Genomic DNA, 21,035 nt, shown 5'->3' with positions numbered 1-21,035 from the left:
GCCCAGAAAAAGTATTGCATTCACTGGACACTATGTTTACCACTTTCAACATATGTGAGTTGAGTTACTCTCCCAAGGTCACACAGATCTGATGCCGAATCCTGCTGTGTCACACCCCATTGCACGATGAGCTTCCATCCATCTCAGAGGTGTCACCAAACCAGGTATGCTGTGCTGAGTTCTGAAACTGCTGGTGAGGTCTGCTAGGGAGGATCAGAATGAAAGTGAGTGGCAACCATTGATATAAAATCCCAAAATGAAGAAGGTTAAAATTTGTCTCCCAGGAAGGGAAGAAGGTCGTTGAGGAAGGAGACTTTCCATATTTCATTTTATACCATATGCTCGTTATAATTCAAAAATTGAACTTAAGGGGTGTCTGGCTGGCTCAGTTGGTGGAGCATGCAACTCTTGATCTTGGGGTTGTGAGTTCAGACCCCAGGCTGGGCGTGGAGCCTACTGAAAAAAAATTTTAATTGAAAATAAAAATATATTTAAATATTTAATGAAATATTTTAAAACGAAAAACAAGTAGCTAGAGTCTTAACAAAGAAGTGGAAGAATGGCCCCGTTCAGACCTTATGAAAAACACGCGAGTAGTTGTCATACTCCAGACCTCAAAGGGACCCATCCTTGAGGCATCCTTCCCACACAGACTGGCCTCAAGAAGGAGGAGATAGACGTGTCCACCAATATCCTCCACTCTGACAAACCACCACTCAAGAGTCCAGGAGACACAGAGAAGCAGAGGAACACCTAAAAACATGTACATAGGCCAAAAAAGAAGATACAGGGATAAGCTACAGACAAGGGAAGCGAGATGGGGTTGGAGGCTGTATTAGTGCCTCTGCGGCCAACCAACAAGTACAAAGCCCAGCCTGACCCTCTGCTCAGAGAAGGTGGTTGTTCCAAACTGGTATTTACTGTCCCCAGAGGCAGCAAGAAGCCATGTGGAAAGAGCCTCAGGAAGTCAGCCCCTTTGCGGAAAGCTCCAGACCTATGGTTCTGGGGTGGGAGTACCTGGTTGCCATTCATTTGTTTATGCTTCTACACCACCTCAGGGAGCCTCCCTGTGCCTGACCCTGTGCAAAGTGCCTTGCAATCCAGTGGGGAATTATCGTAGACAATTCAGTGACAGGTTCGCAGAGGCAAAAGGTGACAGGAACTGAGCTTTCTGGGGTAAGGAGTTTGCCAGGCAGACCTGGAAGGAAGGGACACCAGGCCTGCTTAACAGACCGCTGCAGCAGTAGTTTCAGTGAGAGAAACACACTTTGAACCAAGGAAATCCCATCCAGAGCCACACGCTAGGACATTAAGGGATAGATTCTCCAATTTAGTCATCTATGTGGCTGCCTAGTTGCAGAAATGGGAGTGTCTCAAATACCAGGGGTGTCACGTCTAAAGTGTTGACCCTGAATGTCATCATTCGGGTCATTAACACATCAGGAGGTAGACGGTTGCTTTGGGCAATAAACTAGGTAACTAGGCCACAACTCTCCAGCCAAGCAGGGCTCTGGGGATGAGGGGTCCCTGGCCGAACTGAGCTTTGGACGGCCCGCAGACTACTCTAACGCTGGGCCTGGTGCCCGCGCGTCCATAGGCTGTGATCTAGGCCATTTGGGTCTGTCCAGGAGCTTTAACTTTGGTGACCTGGAGCACATGGGCGGTGATGTATCCTGCGAGGAAGGGACCAGGATTAAAGGCCGCTGTCCAGGCTGCCCCGAAGAGGCAAGAAGGAAGGTGGGGTAGTCGCAGTCAGAGGAAGGTCTTGCCCCCTGCCCCTGGGATGCATTGCGGCGGGCCTGGCTGTGCAAGGTATGGGCTTTGGCTATGGACGGATTAGGTCTGATCCGATTAGAGCCCGGGCCGTCGGCTTCGCCCCCTTGCCTGGCGCTGCCAGCGCCCGCCCCGCCCTCGTGGACACCCGCAGACCTCCCCGAGACCCTTCCCCTCCCCGAACACGGCATTGGCGCAGAAATCTGAGAGGCTCCGTGCACCCCGGGCTCGGCTCATTTCCACAGCTCCAGCTCGGGCTTCCGCCCCCTGCGGCCCTTCCGAGCCCCGCCCCAAGCTTGCGGGTGTCTGGGCCCCCGCCTCCGTGCTCGCCGCGTGGCGGGTGGGTTCCTCGCAGGTGGGGGGCCCGTGCCAGCCCTCCACGGGGAGGGCGGGCCCCGCCCCACAGGTCTCCCGCCCGTGCACCTGTCGGCTAACGCCACGCACGGCGCTGTGCTCCGCACCCGCGCTACTCCACGTCCGTTTGTCTTGGCGTCCCGAGCCGGGGGTCTGTCTGTCCCCGGCAGGCGGATCGAGCGGGGCCGGCGTCAGAGCTACGTGCGGCGGGGCGGGCGCGGCGGGCGGGGTGGGGGCGGCGCTGAGCGCGGCAGCGGCGGCGCGGGGAGGCGGGGAGGCGCGGCGCTCCGGGGACAGCGGCGGACGGCGGCGGCGGCGGCATGCGGCTTCTCGCGCTGCCCATCGTGGGCTGAGACGGCCGCAGCGCGGGCGGGAGGCGCGGCGGCCGGTGAGCCGAGGGCGCAGCCAGCCGGGCAGACCGCGGACAGCGGTCGGGGCGCCGCGCCATGGGCCGAGCCGGGGGCGGGGGCCCGGGCCGGGGGCCGCCGCCTCTGCTGCTGCTTCTGGGGGCCGCGCTGGTCCTCGCCACCCGGGCCGCGCCGGGTAGGTACCGACTGCGACCAGGACCCCCGCGGCCCTCGCGCCCCACCCTGGGCCAGGGTCCCGCTGGCCTCGGGTACAGGCGGAGTTAGCGAGCTGTGGCAAGGGGGCGGGGCAGCTCCTTGCCCGCGACCGGGGCGGGGGAAGGGGCGCGCGAAGAGGTGGGATACTTGGGGGAGGCCGAGGGGTTGGGGGCGGCCCCGGCCCGGGTGTTCGGACAGAGGTGCCGGTTGGGGGAGGGGCCTGGGTGGGAGGGGCCTGAGGGTGAGACTTCGGGGCGGGACCTTGAGGTGATGGGGCCATGAGGATGAGAGTTGGGGCGGGGCCTGGCGTGGGGCGGGACCCTGAGGGTGCGACTTTAGGGCGGGGTCTGGAGGTGAGGTGGAGCCCTGAGGGTAAAACCTCCGCCTTGGGTGGGAGGTGGGAGCAGCCGCGGGTACACTGCGGGCTTGTCGGGGGCGGGGTATGATGGCCGAGGGGCGGGGCCTGAGCGAGAAAAGGGCCCGGGCGGGGTGGGGGCGGGGCCTTGGGAAACCTTGAATTGGTCTCTTCGGGTGGGCGGGGGGCGGGGCCCTGACGCCGCGCCCCCTACCTCCCGTCCACAGCCCGTGAGGCTGGCAGCGCCGTCGAGGCCCACGAGCAGGTGAAGAGCATCCTGGCGAGGGAGCCGACTGCCAACGAAACGAGGGAGAAGGCCGGCCCACCAGCAGCTGAGGAAGATGAGACCTCGTGGACCGCACCTGGCGGTGAGCAGGCCATGATGGGGCCTAGTGTCGGGCCAGAGGAGGTGCTGGAGGCGTCGGCAGCGGTGACCGGCGCACCCTGGCTGGAGGCTGACAGCCCTGGCCTGGGTGGAGTGACCGCAGAGGCCGGCAGCGGCGACACCCAGGCCCTTCCAGCCACGCTCCCGGCTCCCAAGGAGGCCCTGGGACAGTCATCGATGGCCCCCTCCATCCCCAAGGCTACAGAGGCCAGCAGACCACCCTCCCCCACACCTGGCGACATGCTGAGCCCCGGCCCAGAACACCCCAAGGAGAGTCCCTTGGAGGTTTGGTTGAACCTGGGAGGCAGCACACATGACCCTCATGGGCCAGAGCCCACATTCCCCTTTCAGGGCACAATGGAGCCCCAGCCAGCGTCAGATATAATTGACATCGACTACTTCGAAGGATTGGATGGTGAGGGCCGTGGTGCCGACCTGGAGAGCTTCCCAGGGTCGCCAGGAACCTCAGAGCACCACCCTGATACTGGGGGAGAGACCCCTTCCTGGAGCCTGCTTGACTTATACGATGACTTCACCCCCTTTGATGAATCTGACTTCTACCCCACCACATCCTTCTATGATGACCTTGATGAAGAGGAGGAGGAAGAGGAGGATGACAAGGATGCAGCGGGAGGTGGAGACCTGGAAGATGAAAGTGACCTTCTGGTGCCTACCGAGAAGCCTGGTCTGGGGCCCGGGACTGGCCAGCCTACCAGTCGGTGGCATGCTGTCCCCCCACAGCACACTCTGGGGATGGTCCCTGGCAGCAGCATCGCCCTCAGGCCCCGTCCTGGAGAGCCAGGCAGGGACCTGACCCCAAGCGAGAATGGCACTGAGTGCCGCAGCGGCTTTGTGCGACATAACGGCTCCTGCCGGTCAGTGTGCGACCTCTTTCCAAGTTACTGTCACAATGGCGGCCAGTGCTACCTGGTGGAGAACATAGGGGCCTTCTGCAGGTAAGGGTGTGGCAGGCAGGTGCACAGGGGCTTGTAAAAGAACTCCTGAAGAGTGTATGTGAGGCAGACTCAGCAAAGAGGGGGATGTGATAGGCACAACTTCCAAGAGGTTGTGTGTTCCCAGGCCAAGAGGATCAAGAGACATTCACTCAGATATCTTCTATGGGGAACTACTTCTTAAATGTACTTCCTGTGATCTCATCACAAGGAGAGATTCCTCAGAAATAAGATTTTGTATTTCCTCCAAGCGTGTTTTCTTTATCAAACCACTAAGCTTTATAAAGGCAAAGGGAGGGGACTTCTCTAAGGGTTTTGGAAAGAGGTCTTTACTGGCTTCAGGTGTTTCGTTGGAGAGTTCCGGCTATGCTAGCAGAAAAAGTAGGCCTATAAGCCGACTCTGGAAGAAAGATGGCTGCGGAGCACTCCCTCTGAGCCATGTGTGCGGCTACAGGAAGACCCTATCTCCCTGCAGGGCATGTGTAGGGAGGTGGGCATGTAAAGTCAGAGTGAGGACCTTCTTATTGGGAGCAGACCCCAAAAGCAGCCATTCAAAAAGGTCAAGTCAAACAAAGTATCTTTCCTGGCATATCAGATGTGGTAGGGTCTCTTAATTTGGGGTAGTGGATTTTTCCCTTCTACCTTGATTTTTGTCTTCCTTGGGATACCCAGTGCAGAATGTTTTGAAGACCCAGAGAGGTTAGTGTCTCTAAGGACATTGACTGTAGCCACCATCCCATGCCACCTCAGGAATACCTCATACACCTGCCGTCATGGCGTGAGAGCTCACTGGCTTTTTGTGGAAGAATCACAAGTCAGGGGTGATGTGGATAGTTTCCTTGTCTCCATCCTCTACAGGCCCTAGAAGTAGAGTAGAACCCCCAGATTCCTCTGGTACCTGTTTCCATTGGTCCTAGGAGGAGAATTTCTGTAATCTGGGGGGTCTCTTTAAATGTCATTCCTGATGTTTCTCTTTCTTGGTTTTTTTTTTTTTTTTTGGAGGTGTGTAAAGAATTCAAATTCTGTAGGTCTTGATGTTCTGATAGAAGAATAACATGTAGAAGGCGTGAATGTTGTGCCTTTGGCATTAAAGCTTGACTTCTAGTTCCTTCTTTCATATAAATGATCGTGAGATGATTAGGGTCAGTCATATAGGATGTGCCCACACTGTTCTGATTGGAGTAGTCCAGTCATTGCTAAAAGGAACCATGATCAAGAAATTATGGCAACAAGACCTTGCCTGTTGGTTAAGGGCTACCAGAAATATGTGGAAACCCTGTGATTTTGCTCCTCAAGCTTTCGTTAGGGGAACTACAGTGATGATTTTAGCCTGGGAGCAGTGAAATCATTATCTTCCACCCTATCGGAGGCCCGCATTTTCACCTTCAAAGTAGTCTTCTCCTATCACAGTATGAAATGTAGGGTCCTTGCTGCTTCTGGAGAGCTAGAAAAGGTCCCAGAACCTCCTGGAGCTCTTGGGACGCCCCAGTGAGAAATTAAGCTTGTCCTTAGTAAGCTGTGTGGGTGTGCTGACCAGGGACCCTCCAGTGGGTCCTGCCTCAGAAGGGCTTTTCCATAAGTCTCCCCCCCGCCCACCTTCCCCACCCCCTCAGCCCCCCCCACCTTGCTCACCTTCCATCCCGGGGTCACTCTCCGGCCTCCCCCCTCCTCCCCCACAGCCTCCTCCTCCCGCTGTGCACAACCAGGCTCGGCTGTGGCCCGGAAACTGTTTTGCATTCCACTCACAGGAGACTGCCAAGCCCTCAGTTGCAGACTGCAGCATGCCTTTGTCTCCGCCGCCCTGGCCCACTGCAGGGAAATGATCGGAGCTACAGCAGAACTTCTCCAGAGCAGCAAGTTAGCAGGATCTTCTTTCCCCGCCCTCCCCAGACACATAGCCTCCCTGGACTGCAGAGGGTCAGTTGGAAAAGAAAGAAATTTCCTGTTAAGTCACATCTCCCCACCCTATTCCGGAGGTGGAGGAGCCCAGTTCTCCAATGCTTAATTTCCCCATTCCTGGACCCCTTTTCTCTTGTCTGTCATTCACCCTGAGGTTCATGTCCTCCCTCATTTGCCTGCTTCTGTATCCTTCCACATCTTTCCTCTTTGAAGCAGCCTGGTTCCCATGGAAACAGCAATGTCATTGGAAGAGTTGGAGCCTGGGAATGTCCCCAAGGGCAAGAGAAAGTCACTCAACAAAAGGACTAAAACCCACCCAGAGGGTTGATTCTCACTGTGCTTTCCTGACATTTCTCATGGTAATAGGACACGAAGTTTTAGGGGCAGAATTTGGGGGGCTGCGATAGGAGGGGAATGTACATCCATCTTTGTGTTCGTCCTTGTCTGTCACTTCCTTACATTTTGGCGTCTGGATAGCCTGGTGAACTAGATGGGACTGCAGAACAGCAAGATAGGTTCTCACGTGCCGAGTGAATTGACTGCTTTTGGAGCCAGAGGTCCTATTATCTTGTCTTTCACCCAGAGCCAAGGGCAGGGGGAGCTGAGAGAATCCTGTGATTGTCATTGAGGCTGCGAGGGGGAAAGCCAGGGTTCTCACCCTCCGCAGTCACTTCATACTCATGGGAATGACCAGTTCACTCAGTTTCTCAGTGCCCTTGTTGCCTTGTTTATATCATGGACCTTAGCGCTGCTCTGCCCACTTCATGGGACGTCTAAGATTTACTTAAATTCAAGTTAGTTAACATACAGTGTAGTACTGGTTTTAGGAGTAGAAGCCAGTGATTCATCTCTAACATACAACACCCAGCGCTCATCCCAACAAGTGCCCTCCTCAGTGCCCGTCACTTCATGGAGTGGTTGTACAGAGTCTCAGCTATGAGGCCTGCACAGATCGGGGACATCTCACTTCCTCAACACAGTCCCAGGAATGGGCTGTTGAGGTGAGTATGGGGCTCAGGGACCAGGCCCTCGCTGTGGCCACGGCTGTCTGCCTGTCATCTCAGTCTCTCTCTGTCGCCGCCACAGGTGCAACACACAGGACTACATCTGGCACAAGGGGATGCGCTGCGAGTCCATCATCACCGACTTCCAGGTGATGTGCGTGGCCGTCGGCTCGGCCGCCCTTGTACTGCTCCTGCTCTTCATGATGACAGTGTTCTTCGCCAAGAAGCTATATCTGCTCAAGACAGAGAATACCAAGCTGCGTAGGACCAAGTGAGTCTGTGTGGGCCCGCCCCACCTGACCCTACATCCGCACCCCTCCACCTGCTCCAGGGACATCGTCACGAGGGGCCCGGGCACCTGCTCTACATCCCTAGTTGTGTTTTTCACACCAAACACTCATCCAAGTGTATCCATTCCTATGCGGAATGTGCTGGCATTGCCGTAGAGCCCAAGACCCCGTGGCCCCTCTGCCACTGTCTGGCACTATTCCCGACACCCCCCACCCCGGGGATAGATGGTGCTTAAAGAAAAGGCCACCAGTGCACCTGGCTGTGGTCCCCCGTGTAGGTCACTATGCTCACCCCACCACTGGCTAACTGCACCTGTTTCCCAGGGCTTTGTCCGTCATGGCCGGTGTGAGGATCCCACTCACACATCTACAGGAAGGAACCCCAGCTCCCTCAGACCTGCTGTCAGTACGGGCTCTTCCTCCGCGAACACGGAAGAGAAGGGGCTTGGCAGTGCATTGCTGTAGAAAACTTGTCAACCCTTGGTCGGGACAAAAGTGCAAGGAATTTCGGGAAATCCACTTTACCTCTCCTAAGTAGAATATTGGGCGTGGGAGGGGCTAGGCTTAACTTCTGCTGTGGATTTTAAGGGCCAGATGGGAATAGAGTCTCGTGTCAGCTTCTCTCTCAGCAGAGGAGTGGCTGCTGTGTGCTTGTGTCAGTCAGCACGCATTTGCCTTTACATCCGTGCCTTCAACACTTGGACGTGACCTTATATGCTGAGAGAATCACTCTTAGCACTGAGCCAAAGAATGTCCTAAAGTGTCACTGGAGTCAGAAAAGGAGGAGGTGGCAGTTCAGCCGCCTGGGGGCCCGTGAGAAAATTTATGCAGAACTGCCCCCAACCTCCCTTTTACCCTGTTGCCCCCTTATCCCCTCCCCCTGACCTGAGACCCCCTCCAGAGAATGTGACTGAAGGACTTTCCCTGGGTCCTGGGAAAAGGACAAACACCATCTGTTGTTGCTCCTTTGCTGGGTAAACTCATGCAACGTGCACTCGCTGGCCTTTCAGCTCACCATCCTGGGGCAGAAGGGGTCTCTCCATTGTGCCTGTGCACTGAGGCGGGGCCGTATCTGTGCGTGTGATCACAAGCCAGGACCCTTGTTTCCCCACGCCTGCACCCAGGGCGGCTGCAGCAGAGGGGAGCAGAGGGAGAGGGTGCGACCACCTATCAGGATAGCTGCTGAGGAGGGTGGGGGAGAGAAGGGGCAACTGCTAGGGGGGCAGCAGCCAGAGACAGGGCCCGTTCTCGGCCTTCCTCCCCTAGCAGGCTACACATTTTGTACAGAGCATGGCCCCCGTGCCCCTTCAGCTCAAACGCTGTCACCCTCATTTCCCAGGGCCGGTTACCGCTCTGATAACACCACACGTAGCACGACAGATACTGCTGTGCTGTACTGACTCTAAGATACACATCGCCCCTGCCCCCATATTCACATGCCTGAAATTGGTCGCTCGTATCTTATAACCACTGTTGGCCAGATGCAGTCATGATGTAGATGTGAGTGCCTGGCGTTCGCGATCCTGGCCAGAGCTGTTCATATCACCATCAGTTCTTTATCTAATGTCACAATGAGCTACTTCCAGTATATAATAAACGCTCTAGGTGATAAGAAAGTATTGGATCACAGTTTAAATGGTAGAAGTTTTTTTCTCAGCGGTCCAGCAAGTAATGGCACATCTTATTACGGCCCATGGCATTTGATGAAATACAGTATTTGACCCAGGAAGCTCTCGTCAGGTTTGGCCGTGATCACTTCACTCACATTTTCCCTGCTCTCTTCTGTCCTAACCAGCAAATTCCGGACCCCGTCTGAGCTCCACAACGATAACTTCTCCCTCTCCACCATTGCCGAAGGCTCTCACCCAAACGTAAGGAAGCTTGGAGACACTCCCCGTACCTCCTTCCCCCCTGCCCTCACCTTGGCTCTCTGTGGTAACTTGTCTGTCAGGTAACTCGTCTTCCCCCCACAACTCCCCTCAGGCTAATGCACACCCGGCCCCTACCCTGTCTTTGATCTATTTCCAAGTGAGTGTGGAACCCCTCCCCACAGCTCTGGAGGTCAGCTCAGGGTGACCTGCTGGGACGGGGATTGTGGAACTGAGGGCAGGATGGCGTGTCATTTCCTTGATGCGCAGAGTTACAGGTAGCATGGAAGCTCTTTGTCTAGGAGGACTCCTGATTTTTAGCTTCGTCTAGACTTTAGAAGTCCGATTTGTCTTTCTCCTTTTCTCTCTATTTTCTGTATCAAGAAGAAACACTCTGCTTTCATTGAGAGAGAATTTCCTGGCAGGCACTGAAGTGAATGGTAGTTGCTCTTTGGGATGAGAGCAGAAACCTCTGGATGGCTAGGAAAACAGTGTCCTTTGTATTGTTTAAGCACCCTAAAACTGGCAGGCATATATCCACTGGTGAGGGTAAGGTAAGCACAGAACACTGGTGGAAGCATGAGTCTGGGGGTAAGTTCTCTTCTTAGGAAGATGGGCTTGTAAATGTCAGTTGAAACCCAATAGAAGGTCCCAATAGACCAGTTTCTAAAGATCCGGGCTTAGTGTGTTATCTGGACCAGACAACCAGTTAAGTACTGGATACTGTCAGAGAGAATTTCATAAATAAAGCGGAAACCATCCAAGCTCCAGATCGTGTCATGGCCAAGTCCAGGAATTCGGCACATGGCTCGTGCTACCGTATGGGACAGCACAGATCTAGATCGTTGTTTTCCTTTTATAGATGGGTAAAGTGTAGCCCCCAGAAGGAAAAGAGAGAAGAATAGTAAATGGGACCTTGTTCACCAAACCCCAGGAAAGAAGAACTTGGCCTGGTGGAGGAGGAGCAAAGAGGTCCTTTAAATAAGAAATGAAAGAGGTTAGTTTAGGATAATTTTTTGAAGTCTTTGATATAAAGGGTAGAGAAACAACAGATATTATTTTACTTGGTATGCATCAAGATATTAATAAGTTCAAGATGGACATAATAACCGAGGAAACAAGATGTCTTATAAACTTTAATCTTGATAAACACATTCATCAGCCCACAGGATGTAGGCCTGTGCGTATACCCCCTTCCCACCTAGCCCAGCGCCTCGAGGTAGTATGCATTCAGTCATCTGTGGAATACTGGTGACTGATGGCCTACTGCAAGGTCTTCTGGTTCTGTTGTCTGATCTGCCATCTCATACATGTGGGGCAGCAGGTCAGACCTGTACGATGGTTCCTCCAGTCAGGGTATTCATTGTCCGCAGAGTGCAAATGTCTTAAGAAAGTTTCTGACACATACATTTTCTGTCACCCCAAGTGTAGAAAGACTCCTTCCCTCTTCCCAAAGAGGGAGAGGAAGGAATTAGCTTTTCTCGGAGGTCTTGGTTGCATGAGCCAATACAGAGGTTTCCAGTTCTTCTTGGCTGACCCAACTTTGTGGAAGGGACAGCATTTGTCCATGAACGTTCCCACTGACCTTGAACTCAGAACATGGCAAGCCTTAAAAACGGAGTGGAGCAGGGACTGGGCAGCTATGGCAGACTCTGCTGAGAAGGGCCGTGGGGTTTTCTGGGCCGTGCTCAGGACATCTCTCAGTGAAGTGGCGGCAAGATGAGTTCTGGAGGTCTCTGTCACCTCTTGGATCTCGAAGGTCATTCCCACCTGGCATCTTTCCCTCAACTTGTGTCCCAGGGGACATCATGTCCTCTCTGCCAAAGCCCTGAGCATGAGAGGGGATGCCTGTCCCGTCCAGCAGGGTGTGTACTTGTGGATTTTCTACCTTCATCTCTTAACGCTCTCCACCTAGCCCAAAAGTCAGACTTGGTCATACTGAAGGTCTTGCAGGCACTGGCAGTTAAGACCGTTGCCACTTTATTATGACGTGAAGCCCTATCTGTTGCTTCAGCCGCCACATTGGCTGCTTACCAGTGATGCTAGCAGCAGGATGAAAGCCGGGAGATCTCCAGGCGAGCTGGGAGGGGGAACCAGGAGCCTCCAAGTCACACCCGCCCATGTAGTCTCTGCCACCTCCTTCCCCTCACCCCTCAAATGCCCTTGGTATTGAAGGCTCTGAAAATTTTGGAGAGTCCTACTTATCTTAGGGGTTATTTCTTTTACATAAGTGAAGTGGACTGAGTGGGTCATTTTCCCCACCCATCTCCAGCAATCTCTACAGGCCACACTCTGAATGATTTCAGACAACATCTGGGAAGGAGCCGCTGCTGGTGTCTGTGCCGGCGACACTTCCCCTCCCCACCACGGCTCCAGTGGCCTCGTGTGGCTCCTCGCCTGGGTTCCACAGCCAGGGAGCCAGTGGCCGAGAGTGCGTGGGCCCTGGAGCTGAGCAGCCAGCCCCCGAAAGGAGCATCGGGGAAAGGGGAGGAATGGCTAGCGTGTGGGCAGCACAGCGTGTGGGAAGTCACCCGAGTCCCACGGCAAACGCTGCACCGTCAGCGAAGGTCGTGGATATAACTTGGTCTTCCTGAGATTTGACAGACCTTCCAGGATTTCAGTCTAGTAATTACTAGACTTGTCCATGGGGTCCTTTAGTCCTCCCCTGACCTCCCCATCCCCAGTTTAAATCTTTCTTACTCCTAGGCTCGATTTCTTTCATGTATTTGGTAAAATACTGACTGCCCATCCCCTTCTGAGAGAGATTTGTGTCTGGACAAGTGGGGGTGCGGGCCTGAACCCACACTACCCCTGGGCTGAAGGATGTCCATTTGGCTGGGGTGGAATGCCGGGAAGGGGGACGCAGAGCAGTTGCCAGGACTTAGGCCAGATGGAGGGCCAGCTCCGTCTCCACGAGTGACTTCCGCAAACCAAAGGCAGACGGGCCTTCTGCAGAGGGTTTCAGCAGCCCTAAGCTTAATAGGATCTAGTTCTGGAGGAGACATGTGGATTAGGATAGCTCCATCTTGGTTTAGACACTGCCTCACCTGTGCTGTTTGTTGGAAGTACTTAGCTTGTCTAATAGCATCGTGGGATACATATGTTCCTTATTTTTAGAATATCCGTATCCCACCTATCGGCCCAGAAGTCGGTTTTCTCATCTGTCTAAATCCCATGAGCCCTCAAGGGGCCAGGTTTCATTTGGGCCCTCACCTTCATGGCATCACAGCTTAGATGTCCAGATCTGTAAACACCCCTAAATCTACTTTTCCTCACATGATGCCCCTGTTTGCCCTCAAAGCCTGTCTGATGTCAAGGATGGGGTGGGGGGAGCAGGATGTGGAACAGCACGGAAGTGAGAACTGTCCTCGTGAGAGGGTGGGTGAACACAGGCTATCCTCTCCTGTTCCATGCTTGCTGTGATCCAAAGTCTGTTCTATCCAGGATCTTTACTTTTTTTTTTTTTAAGTTTATTTATTTATTTTGAGTGTACTTGGGGATGAGTTGGGGAGGGCAGAGAGAGAGGGAGATAGAGAATCCCAAGCAGGCTCCGTCCTGTCAGCACAGAGCCCAACAGGAGGCTCAAACCCACGAACCGTGAGATCATGACCTGAGCCAAACCAAGAGTCGGACGCTTAACCGACTGAGTCACCCAGGTGCCCCGACCTAGGATCTTTAAAGGCCCACCTCTCAAGCTTCCGTGCCCAGTGTCTTTCCCCAAACCACGCAGAAGTACATGGAATGAAAATTGCAGTTCTACCCCCTCCCGCTTCCCTCTCCCTAAAGCCTGTGTGTGTACGTGTGTGTACGTGTATACATATACTTAATATATCATGGAGATCTTTCCATCTCACCACATCTAAATTTATGCTCTTGAAAAGGTTTTTTTCTAAATCTCTCCCAGCAGTAATAGAAAATACCAAGTACCTGAAATCTGCCTCAACACTATATGAAGTTCATTTCTTCTTATTCTTGTGGAGTTGTGAATGGGGAACGTGTGTTCTCCTGTTGTCCATAAATCATTCCTGAGGTCTTTGAAACTGTATTATAATGCTGTATTCAAGCCAGTCTTCTGAAAAAGTGCTAAGTGAGGCTGGGAGCAGGGGGAGGTGACAGTCGTTTGTTTAGGCACAGGACTTTTGAACACCCGTAGTGTCCTGTATAAGCCTGAAGCCTTTCCCTACCTTCTGTCCAACTAGTCACTACCCTGACCTAGTGCTGTTATGGGTCAAACTCAGTAGCAGTCAGCATGGGCAAGGACTCGCCACAGTTGTGTGGAGACTGTCATGTTCCTTCAGCATGATGATGACCTTCAATTTTGGAAGTGGTTAAACCAAGAAAGGTCTGAGCTAGCTGGTCAGATAGCAACATTCTCTACCCTTCTGGCCACCGGTGAGCCTGCCTGGGTGTTCACCCAACCTCTTTGATCAGCAGAGTTCCAAGCACTTACAATAGCTATTTGGAGTGCCTAAGAAGGAACTGAGGCCAGCTGAATCACACTGGGTATATAGGCATATCTCCAAGGTATTGTGGGTTCAATTCCAGACCACTGCAGTAAGTGAATGTCAAGATAAAGCGAATCAGACAAATTCTGTGGTTTCTCAGGGCACATAGAAGTGATGTTACAGCGTGTAATCTAGCAGGTGTGCGATAGCACTTTGTCTAAAAAGATGTACGTATTAATTAAAAAATACATTATTGCAAAAAATGCTAATCACTATCTGAGCTTTCACTGAGTCATAATCACTGATGACAGATCACATAACAAAAATAATAATAATGAAAAAGTTTGAAATATTGCGAGAATCACCAAAATGTGACACAGAGACACGAGGTGAGCAGTTGCTGCTGGAAAAATGGCACCTACAGACTTGCCTGCTGCAGGGTTACCACGGACCTTCAGTGTAATAACATTTTGGGGCGCCTGGGTGGCTCAGTCAGTTAAGCTTCCCACTTCGGCTCAGGTCATGATCTCACCCTTCGTGAGCTCGAGCCCCTCATCGGGCTCTGTGCTCAGCTCAGAGCCTGGAGCCTGCTTCAGATTCTGTCTCTCCCTCTCTCTCTGCCCCTCCCCTGATCGCAGTCTGTCTCTCTCTCTCAAAAATAAACCAACATTAAAAAAAATACATTTAAATTTAAAAAATTTAAATTTTCAATGAAAAGAAACGGCAGTGTCTGCAAAGCATAATAAAAATGAGGTGTGCCTGTAACCCCCAGATGGCCCTGCAGGAAAAGCACGGCAGGAAGGCCGGTGCCACTGTGGGAGTTCTCTGAATGCCCAGAACACAGACCTGGAGGACTATGTACTGGTGTGGGGTTTCCAGAAAACCTCTGACAAGCAAATTCAGTTCAGGGCCAGGAGGTTGTCACAGGGCTGCAGGCAATGTACATGGAGAGACATGCATACATGGGGCGGGTTCACGTCAGAAATGGGTGGGAAGCTAGCCGCATGAGTATTGTGAGTATTGTCTGACGCGAAGCCGCACGAGTACCATGGAGGCGGCCAGACTCACCCGGGCATGGATTGTAAGTTAGCATCTTTTTTTTTTTTAATTTTTTTTTTTTAACGTTTATTTATTTTTGAGACAGAGAGAGAGAGACAGAGCATGAACGGGGGAGGGGCAGAGAGAGAGAGGGAGACACAGAATCGAAAGCAGCTCCAGGCTCTGAGCCATCAGCCCAGAGCCCGACGCGGGGCTCGAACTCACGGACCGCGAGATCGTGACCTGAGCTGAAGTCGGATGCTTAACCGACTGAGCCACCCAGGCGCCCCTAGCATCTTTTGGTAGATCAACTTCTCCTGGTAAAGGGGCACGCACATCTCTGGCCTCTTGTCAAAGGAGGTATACTTGCCATGGGGAGAGGGGCCCTAGTTTTGCTGGGAGCAGCTCTGCACCTGACCATGGGCCTATTCGTGCCCCTGACTAGGGGAGCTCCCTGACCAGTACCTTTCTGGGAAAGCAGAGCGGCAGCAGGATGGAAGGCCCTGCCCAAGGGGAGCTCTGAGACTCTTGAGGGGCCAGATCAAGTGTTAAAGGGACTATTTCTCTCCCCCTTCCCCCACCCCCTCCCCCTCCCCTCTGAAAACCTCAGACTGGCCTCCATTAAAGGGATTTGTAATCCGGTTACCTGCCAGGTTTCATCCCTGTCTGGCTAGTATTTTTTTAGGAAGACATTCCTAGAAAGTAGCTGCTAAGAGTCTTAGAGCCTCTTTCTTTCTTCTTTCAAAAGCCTAGAGTGTTATTTGATCCCTCTACCCACTGTCTCCTTCATGCCCCTCCTCATCTTTTCTCCTCTTCCAGGATGACCCTAGTGCTCCCCACAAAATCCAGGAAGCTCTCAAGTCCTGCCTGAAAGAGGAGGAGTCATTTAACATCCAGAACTCCATGTCACCCAAACTTGAGGGTGGCAAAGGTGACCAGGCTGACTTGGAGGTGAACTGTCTTCAGAATAACCTAACCTAAAGCAGAACAAGAAGAGAGGAAATGGGGGGAGGGGGGGGTGCGGGGAGAAACATGACCTCCTCTTGTACAGAGTCTATTTCTTGTAACCATTTGTTAAACTCTTTTCTTTTTCTGATCTCATGGCATGCTTTGATGTATTTTGTACAGGAGGGGAAACACACACACACACACACACACACACACACACACACACACACACACTAAGCAAAGAACCCAAACAAAATTGCATACGTTGGGTTGTTTTGTCTGTGCTGTCTGTACATTGCTTCTGCTGCTGTGATTTCTAAACCTACGCTGTTATTCAACTACTTTTTTTTTGTACTTTGACCCACCTTTTTTTGAAATAAGAGTAAAAAACAAAGTTCTTGAAATAAAACTTTTTAAAAAGCCATTTTCCTAATGTCATTGTGTCCACTCACCACCCATTCTTGTCAGTTTGAGTTGGAATTCTTACCTTCACTAAAAGCGTATATTTGTACATGTTTGAAATCCCAGAAATGGTCTATATATTAGCTTAGATGGCCATAACAAAATACCACAGACTGGGTGGCTTAAACAATAGATATGTCTGGAGGCTGGGTGTCCCAGATGAAGGTACCACCAGAGTCGGTTTCTGGCAGGGCCTCTCTTTCTGGCTCGCAAACAGCCACCTTCTTGCTCTATCCACCAATGGCCTTTTCTCTATGCACACGTGGAGAGGGAGGTCTCTGGTGTTACTTCTCTTCTGATAAGGATGCCAGTCCTATGGATTAGGGCCCATTTAACCTTAATTACCTCTTTATAAGCCCATCTCCAAATACAGTCACATTAGGGGTTAGGGCTTCAACATGCAACATTTGGGATGACACAATTCAGTGCATGAGTCTGTAGCGCCTATTATTAAGAATACCCTTTCCTAGGGGTTCCTGGCTGGCTCAGTCAGTAGTGCGTGCTACTCTTGATCTCAGAGTCATGAGTCCCCAGCCCCATGTTGGTTGTAGAGTTTACTAAAAAAAAAAAACAAAAAAAAAAACATTCCTTCTTTCATAAATATTTACTGAGCACTTAGCCAGGCGTTACACTAGATGCCAGGAACCCTGGAAGAATAAGACATACCCTAACCTAAGGAAATTAACAGTATACTTGAGAAACAGAATTCTAAATAAATAATTATAATACACTGTGCCAATGTCATAATAGAGGTATATACAAATCTGTAAGTGTTGGAATTACTAGTTTAGAAAGGCTTCAAGGAGAGAGCTTTAAGTTGGACTTTGAAGGATGAGGAGGCATTTTTCAGAATCATGTGGGAAGAGAGGACATTCAAGGCAGCAGGAGGATACCCATAGGAAAGTCTTGCCATATGACCAAAGATTGTGAGAGGGAGGTGTCCTAGGTAATGAGGCTGGAAAGGGCAACTTAGGACAGATTGTGAAGGGCCTTGAATGCCATTAAACATGCTGAAACAATGTCAGATTTCTTTTCTTTTCTTCTCTTTTCTTTCCTTTTCTTTTCTTTTCTTTTCTTTTCTTTTCTTTTCTTTTCTTTTCTTTTCTTTTCTTTTCTTTTTATGGTTTCAGGTGTAGAATTTAGTGATTCATCACTTAAATACAGCACCCAGTGCTCATCCCAACAAGTGCCCTCCTTAATGCCCATCACCCATCTAGCCCATCCCCCCCCCCACCTCCCCTCCATCAACCCTCAGTTTGTTCTCTGTATTTAAGACTCTCTTGTGGTTTGCCTCCCTCTCTGTTTTTATCTTATTTTTCCTTCCCTTCCCCTATGTTGATCTGTTTTGTTTCTTCACATATGAGTGAAATCATATGATATCTTTCCCTGACTGACTCATTTTGCTTAGCATAATACCCTCCAGTTCCATCTTGCAAATGGCAAGATTTCATTATTTTTTATCGCTGAGTAATATTCCTGTGTGTGTGTGTGTGTGTGTGTGTGTGTGTGTGTGTGTGTGTATCACATCTTTATCCATTCATCAGTTGGACATTTGGGCTCTATCCATTTGGCTATTGTCGATAGTGCTGCTATAAATATTGAGGTGCATGTGCCCCTTTGAATCAACATTTTTGTATTTATTCTTTGGATAAGTACCTAGTAGTGCATTTGCTGGGTCATAGGGAAGTTCTATTTTTAATTTTTGAGGAACCTTCATACTGTTTTCCAGAGTGGCTGCACCAGTTTGCATTCCCACCAGTAATGAAAAAGTGTTCCCTTTTCTCTGCATCCTTGCCAACATCTGTTGTTTGCTGAATTGTTAATTTTAGCCATTCTGACAGGTGTGAAGTGGTATCTCATTGTGGTTTTGATGTGTATTTCTCTGATGATGAATAATATTGAGCATCTTTTCATGTGTCAGTTGGCTATCTGGATGTCTTCTTTGGGAAAGTGTCTATTCATGTCTTCTGCCCATTTCTTCACTGGATTATTTGTTTTTTGGGTGTTGAGTTTGATAAGTTCTTTATATATTTTTGGATACTGACCCGTTATCTAATATGTCATTTACAAATATCTTCTCCCATTCCATCGGTTGCCTTTTTGTTTTGTTGATTGTTTTCTTCGTACCTCATCAGATTTGTTTTCTAAGAAGACAGCTCTGGAGAGAGTGGTGACGGCAAACAGAATGGAGATTGTATCAGTGCAGGCAACAAACAAGGGTGGATTCGAGAGACAATTAGGAGTTCAAATAGCCAGAATTACTACTGGGAGAGTTTTCTAGAATTTTGCCTATGTTCAATCTGTGATAATTCCAATAACTGGAATTGCTGTGTGTGTGTTTCTGTTGCCTAATTTCTGCTACTTCTCCTGATCTGTCTTCCCAAATGCCTCGTTATTCTTTATTTTGTGATGGACATTGTATTTGGAAATAGTTTATTGAAATATTTTAAGGCCTAGGATGATTTCTTCCTTTAGAAAAGGTTTTGTTTGTTTGTTTGTTTGCTTGCTTGCTTGCTTGCTTTCTTGCTTGCTTGCTTGTTTGCTTTCTTGCTTCTATCAGGTGCCCAGGGGCCCTAGAATTCTGGGATCACATTATTCCAGATCAAGGTTGGAGATTTTCCAGGCCACTGAAACCAGTCCTATCAGACTGCAAGGGCTGGTTTGGTTTGGGTTCATCTTTACCTCTAGGGCACAATCTTCTGGGGCCACAGCCCCAAAAAGGCAGTGGTTTACCAGCATCTTTCCACCTTTGGTGGGCCCTGTGCTCCAACTTGCCCCCCATGCCCCCAAATGTTTGGAAACACTACTGTCCTCACCCCCTCTTCCAAATGGGTAAGTGCCTCCAGGGAAGAAGTGGCCCTAAATGCTGGGCTCATCCGTCTGATTTCCTATCCTCTCTGGGACGTCAGCCTTGTAATTCTTTAGTATCTTGTTAGCTCTCTGATGCTTTTCAGATGTTTGCACAGCTTTTGGTGTCCTTAGTGGAAGGGTTGGTCCAAATTTACCTAGTCTCCCGTTTACTAACAACAGAAGTCCTCTGTTTTCATCTTGGGACTCTTGCCCAGATGGCATTCAGCTGGTGCCATGAGCTCAGTCTGCTCTTTGCTATTGGATAGGGCTGCAAATTAGGATGTTGGGTTATGGCCTGTGTGTATTATGGCTTCCTAACCTGATGCTTATCCACTTTAGGGGGTTTGGCATGGTTTTACTTAGGATTTCCTGTACTCTCTGAATTAGGGGACAGACCTGTCTTTCATGGTTAGGCACCTCTGGCTCCTTTCACGAGGAGGCCCAGTCAAGAGGGATTTTTTGTGAAAGTACTTTGTAAGTTCTAAATCCCATCCAGACATGAGGGTTTGTTAGTATCATGTTTTGTTTTTCTCACAAGAGTATTATGGGATGCAGATCACTGCCCTTGGCTCTGTCCCACCTTCACAGCATACGCAGGAGGGATAGAAAAACCCAGATCTGAAGGGGAGCAGGAGACAAAGCAGGCCTAATGAATAGAGTTACCAGGTGTCGCCAAGAGTCTTTGACCCAATGAAGAGGCTGCTGTGTTGCAATAGGATATACTGATGTCTATCTGTGCTGGCCCTCTTTCCTGCCAGAGTGTTTGTGCCTCTCAACGATTGTGCTCCAGGAGGCCAGCCAGCATCCTCTCTGGGGACCTCAGCTCTGCTGTCAGCTCACTCACCCGCCCCTCCGTGATTATCTAGTGCTTGAGACATCCCCCTTCGGCTCCCTCGTGCTGTCAGGCGATGGGCCCTAGATCCCTCCTCTCTGTTTCTTCCACCCCACTCCATAGCCTGCTTTGTGTCCTCCTCTCTAAAGAAAGGACAAACCAAAAATGTAGGAAAATTAGGCATCACAGAAGAAAGTTCATTTGTCTAGGCGCCTTTCAGCACTGATGGATCGCTTCACTTAGGAGGAGTGCGCACGCAGTGCTGAGCCATCTGTCTCTACAGGGCACATCCCCGCCACATACGCCTCACCTGTGTCAGCTTCCTGGGGCTGCCGTAACAGATGAGCACAAACGGAACAGCTAACACAACAGAAATGTATTCTCTCTCCATGAAGGCCAGAGTTCTAGAGTCAAAGTGTCAGTGGGGCTGTGCTCCCTCCGACTGTTCCAGGGAAGAATCCTTCCTCACCTCTTCCTAGCTTCTGGTGGTTGGCCGATAAACCCTGGCATTCTTCGGCTTGTAATCACATCACTCCAATTTCTGCCTCTGACTTCATATGGCCATCTTCCCTTTGCATGTCTCTGTCTCTTTACCAGGCCTTCTTATAAGGACACCAGTCATTGGATTTAAGGTCCCCTCTAATCCATTATAACCTCCTCTCAACTTGATTACAGCTGCAAAAACCCTATTTCCAAATAAGATTGTACTCACAGGTAATGGAAGTTAGACTTCACTATATCTTTTTGGTGAGACACAGTTCAACCCACAAGCATACATTACCATTTTTAACATTTTTTTAATGTTTATTTATTTTGGAGAGAGAGAGAGAGCATGAGCAGGGGAGGGGCAGAGAGAGAGAGAGAGAGAGGGAGACACAGAATCTGAAGCAGCCTCCAGCTCTGAGCTGTCAGTAAAGAGCCCGACACGGAGCTTGAACTCACGAACCATGAGATCATGACCTGAGCCGAAGTCAGATGCTCAACCAACTGAGCCCCTTACCCTACTATTTACAATA

The 21,035-nt window shown here is 50.8% G+C and overlaps 1 protein-coding gene across 3 annotated transcripts in view; it reads left to right on the top strand.

Moving 5' to 3' along the window:
• The first annotated feature begins 2,427 nt into the window (after positions 1-2,427).
• CSPG5 (chondroitin sulfate proteoglycan 5) overlaps positions 2,428-21,035 on the top strand; it is a 52,747-nt gene continuing 34,139 nt past the window's right edge. For 2 of the 3 annotated variants that reach the window (XM_053897603.1, XM_053897602.1), the window contains exons 1-4: positions 2,428-2,670; positions 3,273-4,386; positions 7,369-7,557; positions 9,372-9,447. In XM_053897603.1, coding sequence (XP_053753578.1) covers positions 2,574-2,670; positions 3,273-4,386; positions 7,369-7,557; positions 9,372-9,447 — 1,476 coding nt within the window. In that variant the 5' untranslated portion in view covers positions 2,428-2,573. Of the gene's footprint in view, positions 2,671-3,272; positions 4,387-7,368; positions 7,558-9,371; positions 9,448-15,746; positions 16,300-21,035 lie in introns of those variants that run through there. The other variant, XM_053897601.1, reaches the window with a different exon arrangement.

Source organism: Panthera pardus, unplaced genomic scaffold, assembly GCF_024362965.1.
Source record: "Panthera pardus isolate Hobbes unplaced genomic scaffold, ASM2436296v1 HiC_scaffold_8, whole genome shotgun sequence".
Classification (NCBI taxonomy): domain Eukaryota; kingdom Metazoa; phylum Chordata; class Mammalia; order Carnivora; family Felidae; genus Panthera; species Panthera pardus.
The sequence above is the reverse complement of the archived record's forward strand: the minus strand, read 5'-3'. Positions and strand labels throughout refer to the sequence as shown.